Source organism: Calonectris borealis, chromosome 2 (genome assembly GCF_964195595.1).
Source record: "Calonectris borealis chromosome 2, bCalBor7.hap1.2, whole genome shotgun sequence".
Taxonomy (NCBI): domain Eukaryota; kingdom Metazoa; phylum Chordata; class Aves; order Procellariiformes; family Procellariidae; genus Calonectris; species Calonectris borealis.
Genome location: NC_134313.1, coordinates 80,319,077 through 80,345,798, shown reverse-complemented (window position 1 = coordinate 80,345,798; position 26,722 = coordinate 80,319,077). Strand labels below are relative to the sequence as shown.

General features: G+C 38.7%; 1 protein-coding gene across 2 annotated transcripts in view; it reads left to right on the top strand.

Annotated features, from left to right (window-relative positions):
- Window positions 1–26,722, top strand: part of SEMA5A (semaphorin 5A) — a 352,567-nt gene that overhangs the window by 305,598 nt on the left and 20,247 nt on the right. For both annotated transcript variants that reach the window (XM_075142440.1, XM_075142441.1), the window contains 2 exons: window positions 12,976–13,201; window positions 22,566–22,784. In XM_075142440.1, coding sequence (XP_074998541.1) covers window positions 12,976–13,201; window positions 22,566–22,784 — 445 coding nt within the window. The remainder of the gene's footprint in view (window positions 1–12,975; window positions 13,202–22,565; window positions 22,785–26,722) is intronic.

Below are 26,722 nucleotides of genomic sequence, written 5' to 3'. Positions count from 1 at the left end.
TATACATTCAACTGTAGCAGCAGTGACTGAGGTGTGGGCGCATGTTCACGTCCGTCAGCTCTGCTGTAACTTCTGGCCTGGGGAAAGGCAGATGTCTGTGCTGTGGTAAAGTATTAAATTGTGCTTAAGTGCATTTTCAGTTCAGTTTTACTACTGTTTGCTTCAGTGTGCCTGGGTCAAGGCCTGAAAAAGAGGTTTATAGCATAATTATTTTTTTTAACCTACCTGCTATACCCATTTCCCACAGGTGTTGTCCACTCTCTCGACATCTAGAAGGAGAAAAATTTTGCTCTTTGGGGGGTGTGTGTGTGTTTGGTTTTCTGCTTTCATTCATTTACAGAAGACTAGCGTGGCCTTTGAGCTAGGAAGACGTGGATGTTCATATCCACATTAACTTACCATTCTTGACTTCCCTCCTAGTAGATAATTGGAGCTTCCTAATATTTGGAATTTTTGGAGACGACGGCAATCCATCTGGTGCTGGAGAGATCTCTGATATTTTGCCATCTTCATTAGGCTTCCAAATCCATACTCAGATCCCCTACTAAGTGGCTTCATTTTCAGAAATGCAGAGCAGACCCTTTCTGCTACCTCATCAGAAGGTGCAGATGATCAAAATCTTTGAATCTGTCTCCTTTGTCTGGCTAAATCTATTTTCAATGGATTTTAATAGTTGCACAGCTTAATGCATTTCAACAAGCAGTTCTGCTTTTCGCTGCAGCTCTTGGGTTTGGACTCTGAATTAAAGTTCATGGGTCCTCATCTATTCAGTTTGTACCATTTCCATCACTTACTCATTTGTCGTTTAGCAGCTGCTCTAACATTTACAGTGTTATCTCAGGAGTGGTGACATTATAGGATTTTTTTCCCCAGTGATTTGTATATCATTTAAGTCATTCTTTGGAATGAAAAATACAGCAAGAATGTTAAAATAATCAGATTTTCAGAGCAAAACCAGACTTCAACTCTTTCCAACATTAGCTTTCTCAAATTTTGCTTCCATTTCTGTCTAAAACACAGTTTATAGCTCTTTATAATTTAAAGGGGGAGAAAAAACCAAGACAAGCTGCAATTGAGTGCTTGTTGTCTAAATGACTTCACAAGCAGTTAATAATTTCATGCTCTCAGGTCTGTTTTGATGTGCCGCTGATTAGTAGTTGCATTTTTGCCCTCAGATTTTGAGCTTAAAATGTGAAAGTTCAGCTGAACTTAAAAGATTGTGTAATTGTAGAAAATAAGATTAATGATGATCTATAGGCTGATAAAAGGATTAATTTTAATATAAGGCTGCACTGATGGTATAATAAATGACTATGGATAAATGAATAAGAATCTGAAAGTGTGCTCTATGGCTGGATATAAAATAGTAATAACTGCTTTATTTTCCTGCATAACTTGTTGGCTGGCTTTTCACACAGTTGATTTTCCAGGTCAAAATATTAAGGAAGTAAGTGTGTCCTCAGTATGTACATTTCCAGAACTACTTTACCACTGTGCTTAATTTGAAACTGCTTTGTGAAAGAAATGAGCCATTTCTCTCTGTAGGAGTACCACCCTGGTTCCTTATCCTCAACCCGGTGGTTACAGGGGTTGTACAGCTGTTGCTTCCTTCCCCTCCTCTTGTTTTGGAATTACACATTGTTTTAGCAACCTGTGGAGTTAGTGATACATGGTGGCAGACAAACCCAACTGAAACTTGTTTGCAGATTTCTCCCATTGCTACCTTCGGGAGGAAGCACGTTGACAATCATTACAGCTGGCAATGGGTGAATCTAAGAATCAGGAATCTAAGGATCGAATTCTTTCCAGGTCACAAAGTAGCCAAGTAACTCTAGTGTTGCTTGTGAAAACTAAAGTCCCAGATTTGCTTCCATTTTTGGTGTTTAAAAATTTATTGTTGAGGATCTCCTTTTACAACAAGGATAGAGCTCTCATTGTCTTTCTAGAAGCCTACATGAAGGAAAACCTATGCTGCAGAATAGAAATGAAGGTAATTTATGTGTGATAACAGATTTACAGTCATTACAAAGCAGCAGTCTCTAAAATTGACGAGTTGACAGCCTTTTAATGCCTTTTTAACTATGGGATTATCTTCCAACATTCTTACTCTCAGTTAATAAATACTTGGATAGCTGTGATTTCCAGTAATTTAAAAAAATACATTTTAAGTTAATAATAACTATTTCAGCAATTTAAAAGATTTTTGTCAGGAATTATAGGGCCTACATGAAAAATTTTAAGCTTCTCAGTAAGAGTATGTGAAGCTAATTGCAAACAATTGAGTTATTACAGCAAGGTAAATCACCCCTTATCTGTCTGACTTAATCTGCCTTCTTTTGCACTTGCATTTGCATTTGTAATGAATAAAGCCACATGCACAGATCGTTAGCATGGCCCAGCTGACTGGTAACTCACTAAGCTGCAGCAACTCACCTGTTTCCAATCAGCTGATCATACCCCCCAAAATGGAATTTTGAACAACACCCTTTTCCCCACTTCCGAAGTACTGAATGATCAGGTAAGCAAAATCGCAGCTCATGGGAAGCTACGTTTCTTTCCCTGGTCTTTTCAAATTGCAACTAGTACATTCTTAATTTTAAAGGTAAGGTTGAATTTCCTTTCTTTATAATTAAATGTATAAATACAGATTTCAATGCTGATGTTTACACTAATTTTAAATGCTGATTTAAGTGCTGAAAAGATTAATTTTGATTCATGTACAGGTAACACATCATTTACCTGTAATGATACTTATATTTCACCATCTACTTGTCATGTTGGTGCTCAGATTTGGAGGTCATGTCTTTCCTACTGCAGTTGAGGCCTTCACTACGTGGCAATATAGCACGTGCTTAACTGAAATCATTTTTGAATCGATTTTGGTAAATCCATGCAGGCATTTATAGGTGGACAATGCCTTCAGCCTTACGGCCTTGATTATTTATGGTCCTGTGTGTTCTGTTTTCATCAGCTCAGTAATATCTTATGCATCCTTTGTGCAAGCTTTGCAGCAGTCTAAATGACAACACTCAGGGCAAAAATAACTGAATCCTTAGTCCTTTGACAGACACCTCTGGGCTTACCATATTTTAGCAGGTTCAGGTGGTGATGTCCCCAGCTTCTCATCCCCCCCTTCTGGAAGTTTCTACCCCGCAGCAGAGCTGCTAGAACAGGAGGCATGTTTGTGCTGTGCATACAAAACCATAGATAAGGGGGGATTTGCAGTTAGACTTCTGACTATGAACTGGAGCAAATAAGCCCTGAACACCGATCTCCTAAACAGTAACTTATCTGCAAAACAGTAATTTTCAGTAGAAGAATGGAACACACTCTTAGTAACACAGCGCATAAACAACTTAATCAGCTTCCTTTACTAGATGGACCCCCTTCCGCTGCCAGGGTTCTTTTAAGCCAATATGATGGTTTTGAGGACCTGGACTATTATTTATCAATTTCTAGGACTGGCAATGAAGTATCTTTGGCTCCTAATTAGTGGCAAGTCCCTAACAATTACATGACTGACAAAAATGCTTAAGTGTGACACTTAGAGTTAGTGGTGTAACAAGTGCAGAAAAGCACATAATTGCATGAATGCGGTAAAAATCATGAAAGTAAAATTTGGTACCTAAAAAAACCCCTAAGTTGGGGGGAAACCCGTTTGCTATGCTCTTGCGTGTAGCTGAATATGGGATCCTTCAGAGCACATTGCACAGCTTGTCCCTTTTGTGAGATGTTTCGTAGACCATATGTAAAGTAAAAGGGAAGGACAAATGAGAAGAAGAATTTTCTGTTTAGGCTACGCATTTTTAGAGGCATTGCTTGTTTCCTAACTGTTAACAATGCATTCAATATCTTCAGTGCCCCAAGAGTGAAAGGAAGAGGGTAATTTACAGGAGGCTTATGTCATTGTGGGCAAAATGTAGAAGATATTATTCACCAAAAGAAAATCTGGGGTTAACTTAGTAAGAGAAGTCTAGAATTCAAAGTAAATCCACATTCAAAAAGGAACTGGGTGACAAGACTGAATATTAATTCCCCTTGTGGACTTGAAACACATCCCTGAAAGTGAGGTGAGTGTCCAGTAAAAACAAACATGCAGTCTCCAGTTTCAGCCTATTCAGGACACTGAATTCTGAATAGTTATTGAACAAGCAGGCAAGTGCCAGAAGAGACATCTGTAACATCTGTAACCAAAATTCAGATCCATTTCACTGAAACACATACATTTTAAGTGTACTTCATTCTTAGTCTGAAAACTGACCATAAATTCCACTAGTCAGTTCTTTGACTGGTTTTGAGATGTTCTCCGATATCAGCAACGTACAAGCACTGGGAATGGGGGGTTTTTGCCATTTTAGAGTTCGAGTTCCCATAGTGACTATAGCTTGGGACCCATTCCTGCCTTAGCAGTCTGGGAGGGACGGCATGGCTGCAGTCCCCTGGTCTTGACTTGCAGCTTGCTAAGGGGTTTAAAACCGTCAGATTGGAAATCTGCTGCCTAGCGTAACAGGAAGCCTCCAAAGCATTATAGGTGTAGCATTACTGTTGTTGTCCTGCTACCTGAAAGCTTTAATGATGAACCAGGGTGCCGTTATACAACAGCCTGCAAAGAAGCAGTCCAAAATGGTTTCTCTTCCAGGGAGTTCATAGTTTGACTGTGCAAGTGTTAAATGGGTGTGGAGATTCGAGTAAGGGCGCTGTGTTAGCAGGCTGCTCAGTATACGGGGTACAGAAGTGAGCTCCTCTAGTAGTAGCACTGGGATCACACCAGGAATGCTTGGAGGATTGGTACAAATTGAGCTATCAGCAGGCAGACTTGCTGCTGTGGATTTACTGTGGTTTTACTACTTTTCATTTCTCTATGAGCTATGTGCAAAAATACGCGTAAGTTCTTGATGTATTCAGATATTTAAAAAAAAAAAAAATTTACAAATCTTGACAAGTTTGTCCTGTTCTGTATCACATAACAATTTCATTTGCTAGGTGCATTTGGGTATGGTGGTTAATTGCAACACAGTTCCATAAAATGGATTAAGTTTGGAAAAAAACAAATTAACTACTATGCCTTTTTCTATATTTTTTTTAAATCTCCGTCAGAATAAAGAAGCTTTTTCTTCCTTAGACATTTCTGTTTTCATTTTGAATATGAGTTAATTCCAAATATCATGCTTTAACATGAACTATTACATATTGGGGATTGTATGCATATGAAATAAATGTTTATCACTCTAAATGGTTCTCAGGTGCCAATGTGAATGTGAGCATCTGAGAAGCAGTACTTAAGAATAAAAACTGCACTTCCTTGATGCAACCAGGCCGTTCTACTTGCTGATGTGCTCCTACTAAGCCTGTGCCTTTCAGATGCTCAGTTAAGCTACTCACAATTAAGTGATTTAAATTTTTGTAAGAATTTCCTTCACAAAAGTTTGACTAGTTTGACATAAACTGTAGCACAGAGTTACACAAATGGTTGGTAGATAAAAAGTAAGAGGAAAATGGTGGCTTTCTTCACTCCCAAATTTGATGGTTTTATGAAGAGATAAGGATTTCCTTATCTAAATAAAATGAATGGTGTTGAATATAGGAAGGATTTGAGTACCAGACTGTCCCAGTCTGATGACCTGCACATTAGGTCCTGAAGTCCTCCAGGGAAAATGGTTCCAAATCCAGCCTTTCATTCCTTCTAAGTTCCCCTTTACATGAATGAAAGTTTTTCCAATTCTTTTGTTTAAAATACACAAAATTGAAACAAAAGGTTGTGCTCAGTCAGTATTTGCAGCCAAAAAAGAAATCCGTTCACTTCAGAAGAAACCTGTTCCTTTTGAGTAGGGTAAAATGATTCTCCATCCTCTATCTCTATCAAAATATTTTTAAAAACCTGTCAGGAACACAACCTACCTACCCTTACTTTTCAGCACTACAGGATTGCATCTGCGCTCAGAAACAGTCTCTGAAGTCCTGGTTCCACTGGAATCAATAGAATTACTCCCATTGATGTCAATTGAAGCTAAAATACTACCTGTAAACTAGGACATGGATGTGCCTTTGCATGATTAAAATACAATGGGGATCTTAGAAATATTTTTGGGGTTTGTTTTTTAAGTATAGCTGTAAAATGTACAGTGTAGAAGATGTTTTGCTTAATGATGGATTTAGTGGGCTTTGGGTGTTCTTTCAGGTCATGCTTTTGAAATAGTATTGTAATAGAAAAATGACAATAAAGTAGGGTATATCTAATGGTATTTGGTTAAGAACCTGGCATTTTTAAACTGTGGAAATAAATAGAAACATGATCAGGGACTTATTTGTCTTTGGTTTGTTTTAGTTTGAAAATGCTTTTCTAAATGGATAAGACTTTACATTTCTGTAATGAAAATAAATGAACCATTTATTTTTTCAAGTTAAGTTAGTGAGTTTCCTGAATGTGTTTTTCAACCACTGCAAGATAAATGTTATCTATCTTTTGGTTCTTGGAGAGGGAGAGGATATATAGTCCTTCAGGAAACTTATGTTTTGATGTGTAAACAAGGCCCGCTATAAATGGAAACTGTTTTTCTCTTGGGTTTTATAACACTGTTACATTCATTTTGGCCTTTGTTTTGATTGCATGTGACAGCTGTCCTTTCCTTTAACTACATATTGCTGTGACAAACTCAAAGCTTGGGAGGTGGCTGAGAGACTCAGGTTCTTATATCTTACAGCCCTGTCTTGTCCCAGGTGACATACTACACCATTCAGTTTATGAATCAGAGACATACTTTTCTATTGGTGTCTTAATATCTGAAAAATTAAATAAATATTTTGGGCTAGACAAACTGAAGTTCAGCATGATGGAACAAAGAGCAAAAATTTATAAGTATTTTTTAATCAATGGACTGTTCCGTGATTCCAAAAGAATATTCGAGAACTAATACAATATATTAAGAGCAAATCATAAAAGATAACTGTTGGGCTGAAAATATTTAAATGGACTGTTAATGTTGATTTAGCTGCCTTGTGAAGATAGATAGTCTCTCACAGTAACAGATGAGAAAGAGAAGACAGATGAGAACAAAAGAAGGGCATTCAACGTAGACATACTATATGCATCAAAGAAGTAAGAGTTTGTTAGGAGAAATCCCTCCATAATATAAACATATAATATAAATGGGAATAGAACTCTCTGAGTTCTGTTTTTTATAAAAAAATGTAATTCAAATGTAGATAAGATTTTAGTCTAGTTTCCTAAGGAAGTATCAGAATATCATGCTGTTTGGTTAATTAAAATAAAACTTAAAGTAGGAGTAAAAGTCTCAGAGATTCTCAAAATTTTCAGGAATTTGACTAAACTGGCTATGCAGAGGCAAAAAAAAATAGTCTGTTCCATGTCCTCCATGAGAAAACCGTAGAATTTTGTTCTACGTTATTTTGCAACAGTTTCCTCCACTTTGAAATAAGATCTTTTGGAAATTACATTTTAGTTGTCCTTTTCTAAAATAATACAACCAAATGTTTCTAAATAAATCTTCGTTCAAAACATGACATTAATATAATTTTTTCATTATATACAAATATTAGGAAATATTATTTAAAGACAGAAGCAAGGTAGCTGGTCGGTAGCATAATCAATGTTTATGTTCTATCATTCCAAATTATGTTTTTAATTTATGATGCCTTTTCTCATATTACCACCAGTATGCTTCGTGATAATTTTTTATTTAAATTTATCATTTTCATAGACATGTACTTTGTGATATACGTATTTACTTGTGTATTTTGTGTAAAACTCCTAACTGTTGAGCTGTCCCCTGAAATTTAGTCTTTAAAAGTCTTATTGCATCTTTGCCAGGCATAGCCAGGCATAAATTTAACAATCTCAGCTGACTAAATCCACTCTAAACTAAAAGCCGCAGTATGGTGAATTAGGCCCCAAGTTTTAGGACAACTTGCAAACAGAACTTTGAAAATGTGGTTAAGTTTGAACTATTGCAATGATATTTTTGGAGTCTGCAAATGGCCTCAAATAATTATTGTTCTGAGTCCACAAGCGTACCCTAAGAACTAATGTACTTAAACCCATCATATGAGCCCCTGAAGTTTTCCTCTATGGTTATCTAGAGACCCCTCCCAGGAGAGCTCGACGCCATCTCTTCCTTCAGTCCACGTGGAGCACATGAGGTGGAGTTTGGCAGCCACTGTCTCGGTTCCTCTCAACAGCCCTATTGAAGCAGAATGCTTCACTGCTTTTCTAGTTCTTTCTTACCCCTGTTTTGCTGAGATGAGACCTGTGTTTCATGAGAGACACTTATTCAGCTACGTGGTTGCTTTATTATTGTATCCATAACTCTAGCTGGTCGAATTGCTTTGGATTCCTGAAATCCCACTTGAGTAAATTGTTCCTGTGTTGGACAAGGTGAGAAGAGGATAATCCACGCAGAGATAGCAGTTTCCATATTCCCAGTCCCTGACAAATCTTTCCAATCAGACTATGTCTTCATGCTAGCAGCACTAAATATACCCATGTGTGATCTGAATTGCGCCTTTTCTCTCCCCTCCTTTACTTACTTCCAAATCCGAGACCATTCAGAGCAAGATCATTGTTCTGCTTATACTGGAGTTTTGTAGCGTCAGGTCACATCAACAGCTTTCATCGAGCACCATGCGATTTTCAATTCCTCTGTGGCAGACGCGGTCGTTGGTAGAACAGTGCAGCGCTCTCTGTGAGAGAAGCCAGCAGGCTCTGCCAGGTCATTGTTAGTGCCAGAACTTCATGGAGTCATCCATTGTTAGGATATTCCTCTGAATTTTCTCAAAGAGAGTTTATTGACTGCTGTAAATATTTCCTGGGTAATCTACATGTACTTTTGTCTCCCCTGCCATTCTGAGCCTTTCATGGGTATTATCCAGTGCCAGAATAGGCAGGCATGAACAGCAGGCAAACTTTCTTAGAAGCTATGCACCAAGCAAGAAAAACTAACAGTCTCTACAGATACTCTTAAGGAACATCTTTCTTTTCTGGTTCATGTAACAACATAGGAGTATACCCTCTGTTAGGATGTATGAAGGGACTGCACATCCTGAAGCACACTGATTACTGGTAGTCTGTCTCTCTAGAAACGAGTGAGCTCATGCGTTCATCTCAGACGTGTGTTAGCAAAGCAGCATTCAATACATTGCCACTAAATTAACTTCTTCCTCTATTGCCTATTTTTATTTGACAAAGGGTTCATTGTATATCTCATACATTCTGCTTTTCATGACCCTCACCTGCCTACACTACATCCAGTAAAGAAAGACTTCGCATTTCTAGCAGCTTTTATTTTTGATTGAAAAATATCAATACAAAAATCAACAGCAAATGAGGAACTGAAACTTTTAGACCATTGTAACTGTATTGAAATTAACATTGTAGTAGCTACTATACTGATTGAATCACTCCTGTTTATATGCTACGAGAAAAGAGCCTGTGTTTCAAAATGTTTAAAAGTGGCACAGTACTTCTCCCAGACTGTCATTGAATTTTTCCAAGACGTTTGCCTTTGCAAGAGAAAATACTTTGATTTGGAAAACTGAAATATATGGCAAACGTTAAATGGATTAAAAGCTGGCTCACTGACAAATTGAAAAATGTGATGTTAATGGACAGATATAAATGACTGGGATGTGTCTAGCAGGGTCTGCCTGGGATCATTCTTGGGTCAATAGCACTTAACATTTTTATCAGCAGTCTAGACAGTGATATAAGACGTTGTCGTGGTTTAACCCCAGCCAGCAACTAAGCCCCACACAGCCTCTTCCTCACTCCCCACCCCGGTGGGATGGGGGAGAGAATCAGAGGGGTGAAAGTGAGAAAACTCGTGGATTGAGATAAAGACAGTTTAATAGGGAAAGCAAAAGTTGCGCACGCCAGCAAAGCAAAACAAGGAATTCATTCACTGCTTCCCATGGGCAGGCAGGTGTTCAGCCATCTCCAGGAAAGCAGGGTTCCATCACGTGTAGCGGTTACTTGGGAAGACAAACGCCATCACTCCGAATGTCTCCCCTTTCCTTCTTGTTCCCCCAGCTTTATATGCTGAGCATGACGTCCTATGGTATGGGATATCCCTTTGGTCAGTTGGGGTCAGCTGTCCCAGCTGTGTCCCCTCCCTTCTTGTGCCCCCCCCCAGCCTCCTCGCTGGTGGGGTGGGGTGAGAAGCAGAAAAGGCCTTGACCCTGTGTAAGCACTGCTCAGCAGTAACAAAAACATCCCTGTGTTACCAACACTGTTTCCAGCACAAATCCAAAACATAGCCCCATACTAGCTACTGTGAAGAAAATTAACTCTATCCCAGCCAAAACCAAAACAGACATCTTCAGTAAAGCTTGACCATGACAGAGATTGTTGAGGTAGTAAATAATATGCTAGATAATTGCAGAAGCTAATAAGACATGTTTTAATGTTGCAAAACACCAGCCTCTTGTGTGGGATAGGAAACTATATGTAGTTGTGAAGCTGTGATTTAGAGAAGGACAGGTTATCAAAGATAATTGGGTCTGCTTAAGCTCTTTGTGCAATGTTGTGGAAGGAAAAAGCACTAATGCAATAATGTATTAAAGTCAGACTGTCAAGTGGAACGGGGTCATGATTGCCTCTGCATGCTGTATTGATAAGACTGCTTCTAGAGTGCCAAGTCAATTTTTGGTGTCCAGTCTGAAGAAAAACAAGGAAGTAGGGCAAAAGGAAGACATAGGGATGCACAGGACCTGGAGATCAGATTTTAAATCCTATGTAGCTTTAAGAAGTTCAGCTTAGTTTATCATCATCATGTGTGGGTTACTTGGGCATGAAAAATTTGTATGTAGGTACAGGACAAGGAACACTTTCAGTATCGTTGATAAAGGTGCAGCAAAATTCAGTGACTGGAAAATTAAATTAAGGGGAAAATGCAGCCTTGAATTAACTTGCAATTTGTTAGCTTTGAGGATTACTGAATAGTGGAACAGCTGATGCGGGGAGGTGATAGACTCATCTGTGCTAGACATCTTTTAAAAAAAAAAAGAGGGAAAGACAGAGTGCTCTTGCTAAAAGACACACTGTAATCCAGCTGCTGGAGGGGACTGCACGTCGGAGGTGAATAGCCAGTTGGGATAGCAAGCAGGGTGGTTCTGGCTGTTGCTGGGATCTGTTAATTTTATGATTTCCTTTTTACAGTTCACGTGCTGCAAGGAGAATAGTCGTACATGTTCTGTCCTCAGTCTAAACTATACATGATTTAAACAGTTGCCTAGAGGAGTCAGGAAGAAATTGCTTCCCCTGCTGTACACAGGACCAGATAGTTTGCTTGTTCTTTGCTGTCCTCTGATCCAGAAATCAGCCAAGGCTGAAACTCGGATCCCGGAAAGGTTGATCCAGTCTTCTGTGCTCTAAGGGGATCCTCTTTCATAGACGATCCCTGAGCATGACGCGTGGTCACATTGTAGTGATCACCAGGTGTTAAGGTGGGAAGGGACTTTGCACAGCCTTGAGGAGTGAGCAGGAGTAGCCCAGCTGAAGTCTTTGGGGTAAGAGCTCTTTCTTGCCTGAAGTACCACGAAACTATGAAACCAGGAAGTTTGTCACAACTCCACCTGGCCTCAGAACGTGAGAGTCTTCAACAGAGCGCTGGGTTCTCCGGTGCCTTGCTGTGTTAGTGGGGCAGGGGTTTCTGGGGAACAATTTTTTTTCCAACTCTAATAGATGGAAAAATTAGAAAAGCTTTCAAAGAAGCTTCTTTTAGATCTGAAATAGCAACACAGCTTTTAAACCAAAATACAGGTTGAGAGCAATTGCTCTCAGCCTAATTGGATATGTTAATGGGTTAGACCATCTGAGAGAAGAGGTAGTGTGGACTGAGGAAAGTATGAGAGAAAAAGGCTATTATCACCATGGGAAAGAGAGGAACAGGTAATCTATTGGTTGTTGGAACATGGTGGTATCAGCTGGGGTAGGGGTTATAGAAGAAGGAGGTTATACTATGTGATAAAACCATTTTTTCTGTTGTGTCCATATTTTTTAGTATTTAGTGGAATTACAAACTTCAGTAGGCTCCTTTTCAGAAGGTACCCTCCACTGGCTAACTCTCTAAGAGGTCAGAGGTAGAGAGATCATTTAAAAATTGTCGCACTGATGCCTATTTCTTCTTGTCTTTAATAATTTGTCAGTGTGAATTCATTCTGTTATTTAATGGTTGTTTAATTTCATTCATATAGTTCACAAAGCACTTGCATCAGGTGAAGCGTATTGTGCTCTGGGAAATGAATGGGCAGGACCTACAGATCTTGACGATACTCATCAGAAGACATAGATTGTGTGGCTTGAGAATATTGGCAATTCTGCATTTGTTTCTTAGGTGTGGTCTGTTCCTTTTAGTGTATATCAGTCCACAGGGAATTTGCTTCTGACAATAGGTTTAGCAATGCAGGAGCTATGGGTAACATGCACCTCAGGGAGCCAGATTCTGTAACAGAAAACATTTTTTGTCCATTGTCCCCTTGTAATACGTAAGCAATATACGAAACGGACAGTGGTTCGCTTATTCATATGCCACTAGATTTTACCAAGGAATTATTTGCTGGTTTGTGTCTTGTACTTACAGTTTATCACATTTCCTCTTAATTAAAAGCTTTAACATATTTAGCTACACCTTATTTGGGGCTATTAATTTATGAAGGGTGCACTTTATCATGGTACTTACAGTGTTCAGCTTACTGTTTTTATGGATGTAATAGATCTAATTTGTACTGGTATATTATTGCTTTTAGCAGTGTGATACTGTGCTTGCCTAGAAGCAGAAAAAAACACTTTCAGTTTGAAATTAGAATTAAAAGTTTATGGATGATCACTGCTATTGGAAATGCTGGAAAAAATATCAGAGGCTTTTTTGCTGGTTGGCTTTTTGTCTGTTTTAACCGTTTGTGTTTTTTTTTTTTTTAAAGTCATATTTAATGATTATACTCATTATGACCATTTTCTTTCAGGAATATCAGCCTTGTAACACCAATGCCTGTCCAGAGTTAAAAAAGACAACTCCTTGGACGCCTTGGACCCCAGTCAATATTTCAGACAACGGTGGCCACTATGAACAACGTTTCCGATACACCTGCAAAGCGCGCTTGCCTGACCCAAATTTGCTAGAGGTGGGAAGGCAAAGGATTGAAATGCGTTATTGTTCCAGCGATGGCACCAGTGGCTGCTCGACAGATGGTAAGCAAAGCTAGAGTGGCTGCACGATGCCTCCTGCTAGCGAGGTGTCTGCAGTTCCATTTTCAGCACAGAGTGGAAGTTTTTTCTTGCTGGTGTTTTGCGTAACAGAACTGATAATGAAAAGGAGGACATAGTGATCACAACGGGGAATCTATCTTGTATTTCTTCTGGATGTAGCTTCGTCATTCAGACTAATCCAGTGTCTTTTACCACCGATTATGAGATTTGCCAGGTTATTTTAATATTCTTTACAATAATCTGCAAGCCATGACATAGCAGCCCAGTTCTTGGAAGATTCTGTCACCTCCTTATACTCTCGGGTTTTTACTGGGGGAGACTTTGTGCAACATTAATGTATTTGATAAATATTTAGCTAGAATATGTAGTATTGATGCTGAGAAGAACTTTTTGCTCAGTAATTCTAAAGTAACAACTGTAAGATCCATGCAGGTGTTTAACTAAATGAGTTTATGAACCGGATAACTTGTATTATAAAAATTTATGTTATGCTATTGCTAGCAATGTAAAGTTCTGTTTATTTCTGAGGTGGAAAACTGAACTCCTTCAAAATCTTTTCAACTTTAGCTGACTTTAAATTGGAATTATTTTATTTCAGAATTTTGTTCTTTCCCTATCAGTAATACATAGTTTTGAATAAATGTTATGTATGTATATATATATATAAAAAAAAAAAAAAGAGAGCTTCTGACAGTCACTCTAATTTTATTAATACATTTCATTAATTATCCAGTTCTAATTATATATCAGTGTTTCTTTTTAAGTATTATATTTAGTTATATAATCTAAGGAAATACTGATTTTTAATTCTTATATTTTAATATTTATAAACCTGCTTTTCACTTACATAGCCTTTTGTATCTTCACAACACCCAGGCTAGCTGAAAAAGTGTATAACTGAAGGCATTTAGCTTATCTAAGGCCACAAAGAGTCAATGGTTTCTGAGTCCTTGGGCTTTCTAATTCTCAGTATTTTTTTCAGACAGACCAACAATTGTGAAAATCAGTGTTAAGCATTTCCTGCCTGTATTGGGTTTATGTGGTACAAGGTTTTCGTAGCGGGGGGGCTGCAGGGGTGGCTTCTGTGAGAAGATGCTAGAAGCTTCCTCCATGCCCTTCCTCCTGCGTAAAACCTTCATTGATTCATACGACATCTGTGTCTCTTTGGAGGGGGCAGGACTTAGTAATTTTTTAAAGAAATACATAGCAGTGAACTGCGTGAAATAATAAAACAAAACCCGTGGTACTCCAGATGAGGCTTAGTTTCATACTCTATGTCATTCCCATTTCAGGTAATCTACAGTCTCCAATGTTTATTTTTTAGGTCTGGATAGCAAGGCAGATTTTGGCATGGTGCAATTCTTGTAACAAGTGTTTCTTCTGTTCTCCTATTGTCATCCAAATTAAGTTTCAAACTAGCATTTAGCAAAGATTTTGCTCTGCTAGGATTGGTGTATGACCTACCTTTCTTGTCCTAAATAAGACTCTTGGGTGGCAGTGCTGCTTTTTGCTGTCTTCCAGCACTTACGACACCTTTTTAAAATTTCGTGAGATTAAATGAGAAACAGAATATTTTTCCCACCAGATAGTACAGAATTAGGAGAGTTATCACAACAACTAGAAGTAGACCTACAGAAGAATCTAGTCTGACAGCTGAGATGTCAGCACTTAAGAATGGAGTATATGAAAGCCAACGCACTACTTAGAGAGCAGGTTAATAGGACAAACCTGTGCAAGAGCCAGTTTGTCTTAGATCACATTGCTGCAAGAAAATTAAGCATGGATACACCTTTCTCAGCTCTGAAGTCATGATCATAAATCCTCTGCTAGAGTTGGATGCGTAAGCTGACTCCTTCTTACAGAATATTATCAGAAGTAACAGGGCCTACGTTTTGTTAAATAAAGTATCCAGGAAGAGTGCAAGAGACAAGGGTGTGGGTTCAGGTGCATTCTTTGCCTGATTAGCTTGAAGATTTTTCTTTCACTTCTGGACATCAGATTTCTGAATTTCCTCATGTTGTAGCTTATATGTTGCATCTTGCTGAAGCTGCTGCTTTGCTTCATTTGGAAATAATTAATCATTGGACCAATGTACAGGAGTGACCCTGTTGCATAGTAATTGAAATGTTCATCTGGGAGAAGTATTTTTGCTGACTAATCCCAAAACTACTGAATATTTAAATAATTTCTGTTGAGTAGTCGACAGGGCAGAAACTATTATACATCTGTCCATTCTTCCTAGGGAGTACCCTCATAACTTTGTCATTAATTCGTGCTCATTCTTTGACTCTTTTTGGCCAGTGAGTCTTTAATTATTCTTTAATGAAAGAACAAACCCAATCGGTATTCCAAGTGGCTGCATTAACCAATATGCTTCTCGTGAAAAGAGTTACTGTTATGTCTCCTTTAGCCACATTTTATTTTCACCCTGTTTGCTTAGGCTTTTTCTTATTATGGATGTCAGAACAGTATGGAGTGGAACATTTCGGGGGGGGCAGGGCACTGTTTTGATTTGCTGATGTGATGAAACTTACTGGCTGCCGCTAAACTGCAGGATTCAGGAGCACTTCCCTGCTCCCAGGTTTGGATTTGGGTCAACACGCCACCCCTTTTCTGCTTCTTGATTTCATGAGGAAAAAAATACATGAATAAGAGTCATGTAGCGTAGCTGTAGCTTTTGGAACAGAAGGAGCTCATGAGAATGGGAAACCATGAATTTTGGCAGACACTTTCACAATTTATGGCTAAATAGCAAGGGAACATCATAACCTACTTCCACCTGACCAGAGCCTGGATACTGTGAAACATTCTTTTCATTATCTCCATGTTGAACTGTAGCAATTTGCTGGCTTTTATAGAAAGATTAATACTGGTACAGCATGCTTGGCATACCTCATTACCAAAGATGTGTTCTGCAAAGATCAGTTCTCTGTTCTTTGCAGAAGAGAGCCATTTGTTAGAAATTTTCTCATTGCCTGTAATCTCCCACTGTGCAACTATAGTCATGCTGTGTTAAACAGAATCATGTTCCACTGTCAGACACTAGCAAAGCAAACTTTCTTTGCAGTCTGAGCTTAGAGGTAGAACTTCTTACCAGAAACCCACTAGACTCCTCCTGAGTGTGGTAAAATTTCTATCTCAATCAACCAAGCAGTAGCATTGGCATACTGTATTCATGCTTTCCTGATTTGAAGTTTGATTAAGAGGAAAGAAAAATACATTTTGTTCCCTGCCTCTGTGTTTTCATATACTGCGCAGATAGGGAAGGGACAGCTATTTCAAATAAACTGAGAGAGATTGTGTACATTGTTGCACATCTTAATGCAAATGTCTGTACAGTCCAGCATTAGAAGTCTAGAAATTACATCACTGTAGGCTTTAATGTGTGCTTATGAAACATATTAAATATCTTCATTAAGCATACTAACTGACTCTCTGTAGGATTATCTGATATACAAGCATTGTATTGTACAAATTGTATTGAAAACGTAAGTGTTTAATCCAGGGATAAAAATTTCACAAGGTATGAGGTTACCTGATTTTTCCAGGTTGAATTTATCTCACCTAACTCTAGACTCCATTGTAGTCTGCAAAGACAGCTAGCACCCCTCAGGAGTGAAGGATCCATCTGAAGATAAGCACTGATATAATAGGCACAAATCATCCTCTAGAGGTACCACTTTCTTTCTGTGGTGGATACAAAGGAAACAGCAATGTTGAGCTTAGACAAGACACTTGAATTTGACATGGCCAAAGTTAGACGAGGTTAGCTCCCAAAATACCTTCAGAAAACAATTGAACAAAGACAACCCTTCTAATTTCAGTCAAACAGTCTGAAAGAGCCTTTTATTTGCTTTTTTCCCTTTTTTTGGGGGGGAAGGGGTGGGAAGGGAGAATAAAATCTGAAGAAAAGTCACAAATTCCTTAAAGGAGAAAAAGGCACCTGGAAACCTGAACTTAGATTCCCAGTTATCACTGCTTTCTCTATGCCAAACTTAAAACAATAGTTATTTTTGTAGGCAGGATGTAATTTTATCTGAAATACTGTTTTAGTGGCCACGATCTCTTGCGAAGAGAGTGATTAAATCCTAGTGTTACCCACAGGAAATCCATAGTGCCTTCAGAATTTAGTACGGAATAAAACAAGTGCTGGTAATCAGTAATGTCCTGTAGTCAGGAGGAGTACATGTTGAGATGTTATCTCTTATACTGTCTTATTGAAGCTAAACCGTGGTATTCTGACATAAGAACAAAATGAATTGTGGAAGTTAGAACTGAATTTGATGACAAATTCAAGTTTGATTGACAAACAACAACTCTTCAGTGGAACTTTGGAATTAAATATTTAAACACAGAAAAGCTAATTACAAGAAATAAAGTTCTCGTGGTAACATAACATCCTCCATCTGCTTACTGTTTGGTTTTTTTTAAATATGTTATCTTTGCATTGCATTAATGTTTGTCGTTGCATTTTACTATTTAAATTTTACTAAGTAAGTTTTGAAGATTTATAAGGTTTTTATAAGTTACAGGTATATAGGCCTGAAGGTATATAAGTTTTATGCTTCAATTATATTGTCAAATACTTGCAGAATATCTTCAGAAAGTGACAACATGGAAACAATCTTTGCTTATCCTTGTTACCTGCTGCACTTTAAACAGTGTTGGATGCTGTCATTTAGAAATGATTCAGGATACTTGAATTTTGGCTCCAGATCATCTTTTCCCAAAGTCATGAACCTAGACTGCTTGGATAATTGAATTTTCTTTGTTAGGTTTGAAGAGGAGGACATAAGGCATAAATCAGTCAAGTAATATAATTTATCAGGTGTCACTGCTACTTCTCGCTTATTTAGAGCTGTATTCCTTAGCTACAGGCTAGACTAGAGAATTATTATAAATATATGTGCTTTATTAAAGCCTTGCTTTTAGGGCAAATTAATTGAACTCGTCTGGGAATGTTGCAGTCTTCAAGAAGAATTAGGCCAATCAAAGTCTCATTACAGGCTTTTTCAAAGGCAGATTTTTTTCTTCTGTACTAGTCAGGGCAGGTGACTTTTATGTTAACATGTCTCCAGACAGGATTAATTTCTTGTGGAGTTATAAGACTATTGCAATTCGACCAAAAAGTTTTAAAAAATTACTTAGAAATTATTAAATCATCTTGGTTTAGATCAGAATCATGCAACTTAATTAGAGTTTTTATTTTCTTTTATACGTGCTTGCTAAGTATAATGGAATAAGTAAGCCAGCAGCGATGCAGTGCTAATTTCTCTGTACTTTTGCCCATATTGAACAAAGCATAAGCACTTAAAATGAGAGAACAGTCTCCTGTTTAGATATCAGTTCATATCTTCTGTCTTCCCTGGTCTTAGAAGTTGGTGGTTATTTTGTCCGCAAAATCACTGTGATTGCTTTTAATGAAGTTTTTGCAGTACTTGTTACTTGTGGAACTTTTTGCTTTAGGGAAGCACAGCTGCCTGTTTAAAATTGTACTGGGATTAAGTAGTTAAATTCCCTTTTCTAGCCTCAGTGTGCAGCAGTTTATTAATTGAGTGCAACTTCTAAACAACTGAAAATAAGCCTGTTGGTAAACTGCAAGCGGAATTCATACATTCTAGTTGTTCACAGGGCTTTAAGTCAGCCATAAGCTTTCTGAGAATGATTTAGTTTAAAACATTTGAATGATGACCCTGTCATAAAGGCCGGATCTGGATTTGATTCACAGCTGTTCTCTCTGTCTTGGGAAAACTGCTTATTAGTTCACTGATGATGCTATGACTGATCATTCTTTTTGCAGATTTCACAACTATTTCTGCAGATAGGCTTTAAATAAGGAGAGCTTAGGCGTTGCTTTAGCATCTAAACTGTTGTTGTTACCAAGCCAAGGGCATTGGCCGTTGCATTCTGTTTTAGCCAGATATTTTCATCTTGGGGGCAATAAGCTGAGAAATATGGAAGGCTTAATGTTGTTTTCTGTTGGGTGGCACAATCTGGTTTCTGTTCTTGTAGGTGGATGTGGAGCAATGAGAAAGTGACCCAAATCACAAACAGAGGTGGCAAGCAAGAAAACCACAGTTTAATGGGAAGAGTAGGAGTTTTCATAGTTTCATGCCACTTGATCTGAAAGATTGCAATGCTTTTATATTTATACCTTCTCCTATTGAATTTGTTGTAAACTGTGATACAGATAGGACTCGATTCTGTATAACCACTTACTTTTTAGATGGTTGGCCTCAAACTACTGTTGCGTGGGGTTGTTCCTCCCCAGATGCAAGACTTTGCATTTCCCCTTGTTGAACTCCATGGGGTTCCTCTCTGCCTAGTCAAAGTGTGACACAACCCTCTGGTGTATCAGCCACTCTTCCCAGTTTTGTATCATCAGCAAACTTGTCCAGGTCATTAATGAAGGTGTTAAACAGGATTGGACCCAGTACTGACCCCTGGCACACATCACTAGTGACTTCCCTGCAGCTGGACTTTGTGTGACTGATCACAACCCTCTGGGCCCGGTCGTTCAGCCAGTTTTCGATCCATCGCACTGTCCACTTATCTAGCCCATACTTGTCTGTCAGGAAGTCATGGGAGACAGGGTTAAAACCCTTACTAAAGGGATAAGTAACATCCACTGTTCTCCCCTCATCCATGAACCTAGTCACCTCATTGTAGAAGGCTATAAGGTTGTTCAAGGAATATATAGTACTGCTTTTCCAGAATGTAAACTGATCTTGTTATTTGTAATGTCACTAGTGTCATAATGTTAATTTTTTAATGTGCAATTTCTGTCTGAAGAGAAAATTCTAAAAATCCCTCTGTGAACACTGTATGAATTACTGTAAAACTGTGAAAAGGCTTCTCCTTGTAATAAATTTTTTAATGCTTTGGAAGGGAGAAAACACAGGGGAACACTTGCTGCAGACCAGACTCCACACTGAAAAGATTCTTTAGAATATTCTTCTGTTTCAGAGTTAAAGTACCTCAGAGCTTTCCCTTAGAAGATACCCCTCCTCACTCCCCAATTTAAATTGCAAGAAATCTAATATCATGATGGCAAATAAGGTCAGACATTTTCCTTAGGACTGAAAAAGCTACACCTGTCCTGCAAAAATGTCTTCAGAACATCCTAGTATTGGTATGAAGTGATGCACACTGCAGTGTTTTATGAAGAAAATGACTGGCAATCTGGTCTGATTAACACTTTTTCCATTGTTTGTGCTGCTGTTAATTTAATAAGTAAAAAAAAAAAAACTTAATTTGAAATTCTGGTATTAAAAAATAGTATTATTTTGGTCTCACAGCTCACTTGTGCATAAGCTGGGCATTTCCATGACCAAAGTGATATAAAATTGCAAAAAAAGGCTCTTACAGAGCTGGAAAGTGGACCTGTATTCATAATTCCCATACTGTTTCTCTGTACTTGCTCCCTTTTTGGATTTGAATGTATGTCATGTTTCTTGAAATGCTGCTTTTAATATCTGTGTAATAGAATCTGGCTCAGCAGAAGAGAAATAATTACCCTCTATAGTCACTGAAAGGTTTTACCCATTTTTAGTCATTTTTATGTTGCTGTTCTGCTGTTTTCTTATCAATTTCAACAGTTTCTTATTACAAGTATTTCTGTGTCGCTGCATCATCATTCCAATATTGCCAGTTGTTACCAAGTGTTGAATAAAAATATGCAAAGTCTCATCTCCTTTGGGATGATTGTGAATGTACTTCTCGGGGCAGAACTTAAGCAGTATTACTAATGCCATAAGCACAGGTAGAAATAGGGCGTTATTGTTTCAATACTGGACACCACGAATGAGGGGCTTCTCCATTCTGGTTATCTAGAGTACTTACTGGTCCTGTTCAGTCCAGGACTCCTGTTGGGCAGTCCTTTCACTGTATTACCTGTAGCTGTTTTCAGTGTGTGATTCAGTACATCTTCTGTTTGTTTAGCTCCATTTGATACTCCCACAGTGCCTGTGCTTGTGGGTAGGGCATAAAACAATTTCTTAAGAATAAAAGTTGGTGCTGCAGTTCAGCTGCAAACAATCCCCTGCATTTCTCCACTGTTGATGACACCATTCATCTGTACTTATATTAGCAATACTGAAGCTCTAGCATAGACAGGCAGCCACATCCTCGGTTGTTTTAAGTACCATTCATGGGACCTTCTCTCATCACAACTACTTAAATAAGTGCTTGGAATAAAAGCAGCAGTTAGTGGTCCATCAATCATAGAGTTTCCAGTGATGCTAGCGCTGGGGAAGGTGAACTGCTTTGGCAACAGTAGGAAATCCCAGTAGTGTTGCTGGAGATGCTTTGTAATGATGCTTAGAGGTAATGCTACAGCTCAAGAGTGAGTTCAGTGTTGTGCTGAGTACAGTTGAGGGAGTATTTTTCCATGCAGGACCAAGCCTGAAAGTGATAGAGATACTCAAATTAACTACAGATTATTAGAACTTCACCGGGGGCTACATCCAAGCATATTGGTTGTATGCTGTGAACAAGATTCTGTGTGTTCCCCTTTCACTGATAAATAGTGGACTTCAGTCTCCATCACTGTTTAATCTAATGCCTTTTCTTGGTACTAAACTCACTTAGAAAAGATGTTTTCCGCTTGCCAGATGGTTATTTTAACTAGGAAGTATTCTATCATGTGGTCTCCAAAAGGCTGATTTCCATACCTTATATGTGGTTTAGAACACTTCAACTCAATGGAAAATACACTCTTTTTTTTTTAAGTGGCAGAACATTGCTTTTCACAAAAGGGCACTCTCACTAGATTATGTGGAATTATTGCTGTACACTGTCTGAACTCTGACTATGGTTCAGATAAGTACAGCGCCTTGCTGTCTAGGACACCCATGAGCCTCTGGGCACAGCAAGCACTAGTGGAGGCAGGCTGGGCAGATCAAGTGAGCAAAGCCCTGCAGTAGGACCAGGGGAGCTGGCTCTATGAGTGGCCACAGGCAGCTCAGTCCTGTCTCCTGTGCCACCTTCTTCCTCTAAAACAGAGACAATAATACCTATGTAATGTATGTGGAGATTTTCTCATGACAATTTCTGTGCAAGAGAGAGATAATATTTATCATCCTCAGGTGGAGTGAATTGACTTTAGTCATTACTGAATCCAATGCAGCATCCAAGTCTTCACTGTAGTTCCGTGCAAGTGATAATGAAATTTCTATTACGGAAGAGATTCTTGAGATGAAACTAGGGTTTGGATTGTGAGACTAAAAGACAAAACCGTCCTGGTCATATTACTATTAGAAGCCTAGGAGTAAATTTGAAGAGGGAGAAGTTGTTTTGAGATACTGTTTTAATTCAGTATTGTTTTTTCCCATCCTTATTTTATTAGGATTGTCAGGGGATTTCTTGCGTTCTGGACGATACTCTGCTCATACCATCAATGGTGCCTGGTCACCCTGGTCTCCATGGTCTCAGTGCAGTCGTGACTGCAGTAGAGGCATACGGAATCGCAAACGGGTCTGCAGCAATCCTGAGCCCAAGTATGGGGGACTTCCTTGCCTCGGCCCATCTCTAGAGTACCAGGAATGCAACATTTTGCCTTGTCCAGGTAAGAGTCAACTGAAATGAGAGAAGCATGTGAAAATAAAATAACTCATCTTCAAGGCTATATCTTGCAATGGTTCGTTTGGGCTTTTTTTTCAGTTGGTGGGTTTGGGTTTGTTTTGGTTTTTGAATAAACTATAACTCAAATTTACCTCTGTAATATAAGTGGATTTGGGTAGGATTCCCAAGTGATGTCAATCAGTTTATCATCAACAGCTATGTCTTTTTTCACTTGTGAGACTTTGACTGTAAAAATATAATTTTAATAAGTAAACTTATAAGAGAAAAAAGACATAAGAAATCTGGCAAGACATGAGAAATCTGGCCTAGTCTTTATTTAAACTCAGAATATCATTTTCATCACAGTGGTTGCTGGCATTAAAACTGTGCTAGCTTTTGAGTGTAGAGCCTCCAGCAAATAAGGGTCAGGACTCATCACCAAACTAGATGGTAACTCAAATAGGCCATAAAGATTGTTCTTGGAATCTTGAGCTTCTCCTTCATTTAAAGTTGTTTTCTGATTCTATAAAAAGGATTACAAGTAGAATATATGTTTTCAAGAAACTACTTTGGGTAATAAATCATTGCTGTATCTTAGACATTTGGCGAAAAAAAAATCTTGGTTTCAGTCACCTCTCACCCTTCATAAAACAGACATCCAAATTCAAAGGCTTTTGAGCTTTGCAGAGGCTTTGTGGAAGAAAAAGGGGAAGGATATAGGAGAACACAAGAGGAAAAGAAAGTGCAGTTGGAATAGGAGGAAAGAAGTCAAGGTAAGAAACAATAGAGAGGAAGAAGGATAATGACTGAGAGGCTCAGTTCTTTCCAGTATCAACAAGTAAATTTAGAAATAAACTTTCATACATCTTTAATTGTATTAATTATGTATAACAGTGCTGCATATTTTATTATTGAAAACTTGGAGTTTTTGGCATTTGTTCAAGTGTGGACCTGAAGGATTACTATGGCAATATGCATATTACATAAGTATATTACTATAGTAAAACATACATGTGTGTGTGTATTTATCTATGTCTATATATACATATATATATGGTTACAAGTTAAAACTGTGTTCCCTAAATCATGGCTATGTTTTTTTTAATGTGAGTATTTTGTCCAATCTTATCATTGCAGTGCTTTCCCTAAGCTTTGTAAGCCCTTTGACAGCCCTCTGTCCATTCTCTGCATGCGTAGATCTGTGCAGAAGACAGGGCTTCCCTTTCAGGAGGACAGAGTTTCTTGAAAAACATGCTTCCATCTTGAATTGAACCTAAAAGTAATATGTTTTGGCAGATATCCCGTAAACCCAGCAGCTCTGTGAGTGTTCTGGCTGCTCAGTGACAGTGAACTTTTCTGCAGTTTTTCGGCTAATGGGAACAGTAAGATTGCTTGGCAAGTTGAATGCCTCAGGCAGCCCGCTGAGGCATTCAAGCCTCCAGATCTCCTGCTGGTGGGGCAGATGCAAAGGCAATTTCTGTTGGGGATCCCTGCTTCAGTCTGGGTGAACGCCCATTGAGCCGTTGAGGTTCTGAAAAAGGCACTTGGGCACAACAAGCCAACACTTTCTGGGGAAATTTTCTTGCCGTATCCAAGGAGGTGGAAAGTAGCTTTAGATGCTTATCGTGTAGCTTCTTTATCTGGCAGTGTAAGCATCTGAGGAGATCAAGGGAAGAAATTATATGCTCCTTTCTGAGCTTAGAGTCATGATCAGTGAAGGGTGGCCGTGTTTTCTACACCAAGCAGTGTGAGAGAGAGGTGAAAGGGAATCAGCAGAGAACCAACAGTTGGCAGAGAATTATAAAATTGTGGCCCAAATCTTCTCCGCATTTGCACAGCCCTAGTGCATGCTCTAATTCATTAGTTCCCCATGTAGGCAATCATAACGCCTTGCTTTTCTTGAATAATAAAATTATAAACAATTCATGTGGCTGCACTGTTAATCTGTGAAAAATTTTGAAGGTTGACAGTAATGCATTAGGTCAAAGATTGAGGAGACCATTGTACTAACATGTGCAAGCCTCCCCAGGGATGCATGCAGTAGCTGAAGCAAGCTAGAATGTAGCTCCTCCTCATCGGTTCCTTCTTCCCTTGCAAAGGGAATCCCTCCATGAGACGCTGCCTTCAGCTTTCTTTGAGGCAGGTGAGTGGTGGTGGTAATAGCTACCAGCTCTGCTCACAAGCTTTAAGATATCTGATTGTATTACTGTACTGTAATAACTGAAGTGCATTCATTAAATGGGCCCAGATTATCTATAAAACGGGGTCAGATTTGTTGTTCTTCCCTTGCTGTTGGTTCTTAAATTAAATGCTGTCTTGAATTTTGTTGGATTTTTTCAAAGGTAAAATAAGTTTAAGGTTTTCAGAAGTGGTATTTTTAATTAGCTCTGCAGCTAGTACACTGTTACATTTTTTTGAAGGAAATTGTTCCAACCAGTAAAACACATAGTTATGCAGACATATGTTTGATGTAGAGGCCCTTGTTGTTTATGAGTTAGCCAATACCCAAAACTAAAATACATGAAGTTGTAAGGCAGAACTTGAAATTGTGCTTTATATAAAAATAATTCCCTCTTCTGCTGTCTCTGAATCTGAAAATATTTTTAAAGATCAGTTGATATAAAGTGCGGTGGGCCTTTCTGAAGCAAGAAGGGGTGTCCTAATATATCTAATATCTTTCTTCAGAAACAAGTTTCATTTTTCTTTTTAGTGCAAAGCAAATTTGAATAAAGCTGTAGAGCTTGAATGAAGTATGTATGAAGTACATATTTAGATGTATGATAGCCTGTGAGGAATCACAAAGTTCCTCAGCTACAGAACTACTGTTTGCCAGTAGTTAAGAAGAAATGTTAGGGGCTAAGTCAGATTTCAGATAAATCTGAAGGGAAAACATTGCAAGCGGTAGATGTAATTGATTTTTTTTTTTCTTTAAGACATGGGAGAGTAAAAAACGATTGGAGGATAAGGCTTATCCATAAATTAGACCTGATTATAAATTTGTAGAAAGGGAATAATTTTTTTATTAGAGAAGCATACTGATGAAATTGAATTCTCTCAATTTTTAATGAAAGTCACAGAAAGTTAAATTGGTGGGTAAACACGAACATCTATTCAGTTGACATTCATGAGACCTCATCAAGAAAGGGGAGACATAAACAATACATGGGTGAAGACCCTTTGCTGCAGGCCCATGCATACAAACCTGGCAGACCCCACAGTAGGGGCACAGAGGAGAGCAGCCAGTAAAAGAAACCATGGTTGCATTACTTTTCAGCCTTCTTGTTAACCATTGTGCGGGGGACTAGATTTCATTTCCTGGGTGCTTATATTTAGGACAGCTATATGAAGTCATTCTCACCGTAGCTATCTAAGTGAGTTTCTAAAATGTCCCTGTTATGCTTTGATCACACAGCCCTTGCAGATGTTTATGAGAAAGGTTGGTGTAGATGCAAGTCTCATCGTGGTATTGACTATACCCTCCTCCCATAGATGAGGCTGTAGGCAGAGATGCAGGGACTGAGTAGGAGTAAACGTCAGGCCACTGTGAGCATCGACGAGAAAAACAGGGACTGCACAGTTCACTCTTGCCCGTGTAAGTGAGCGAGGTGCAGGCAGAAAGGCTAAGGAATGTGAGGAGATTTTGTTCTGACCTCGACCCAAAAGTACTGGCCATAGTACTAGAAATAAAAATGCAACAAAGAAGAATTTGATGCTTTCTGAGACTTACCTGAGCTCCCTCAGGGTAAGGACAGCTTCACACGCTCCCTGCTGGCACAGAACTATTTAGTTACAGTCCAGTCCAGTCCTTAGCCTTTCAGAAATATTCCGGTTAGTAGGAAGGGGTGAGATGGCAGCCGTGAAGAAGCCTTCCTGCTAGTGCAGGCTCAGGTTCTGCTTTGCTCCCTGTTCTGCTTATTGCAGACAGGATCAAACGCTTATGAT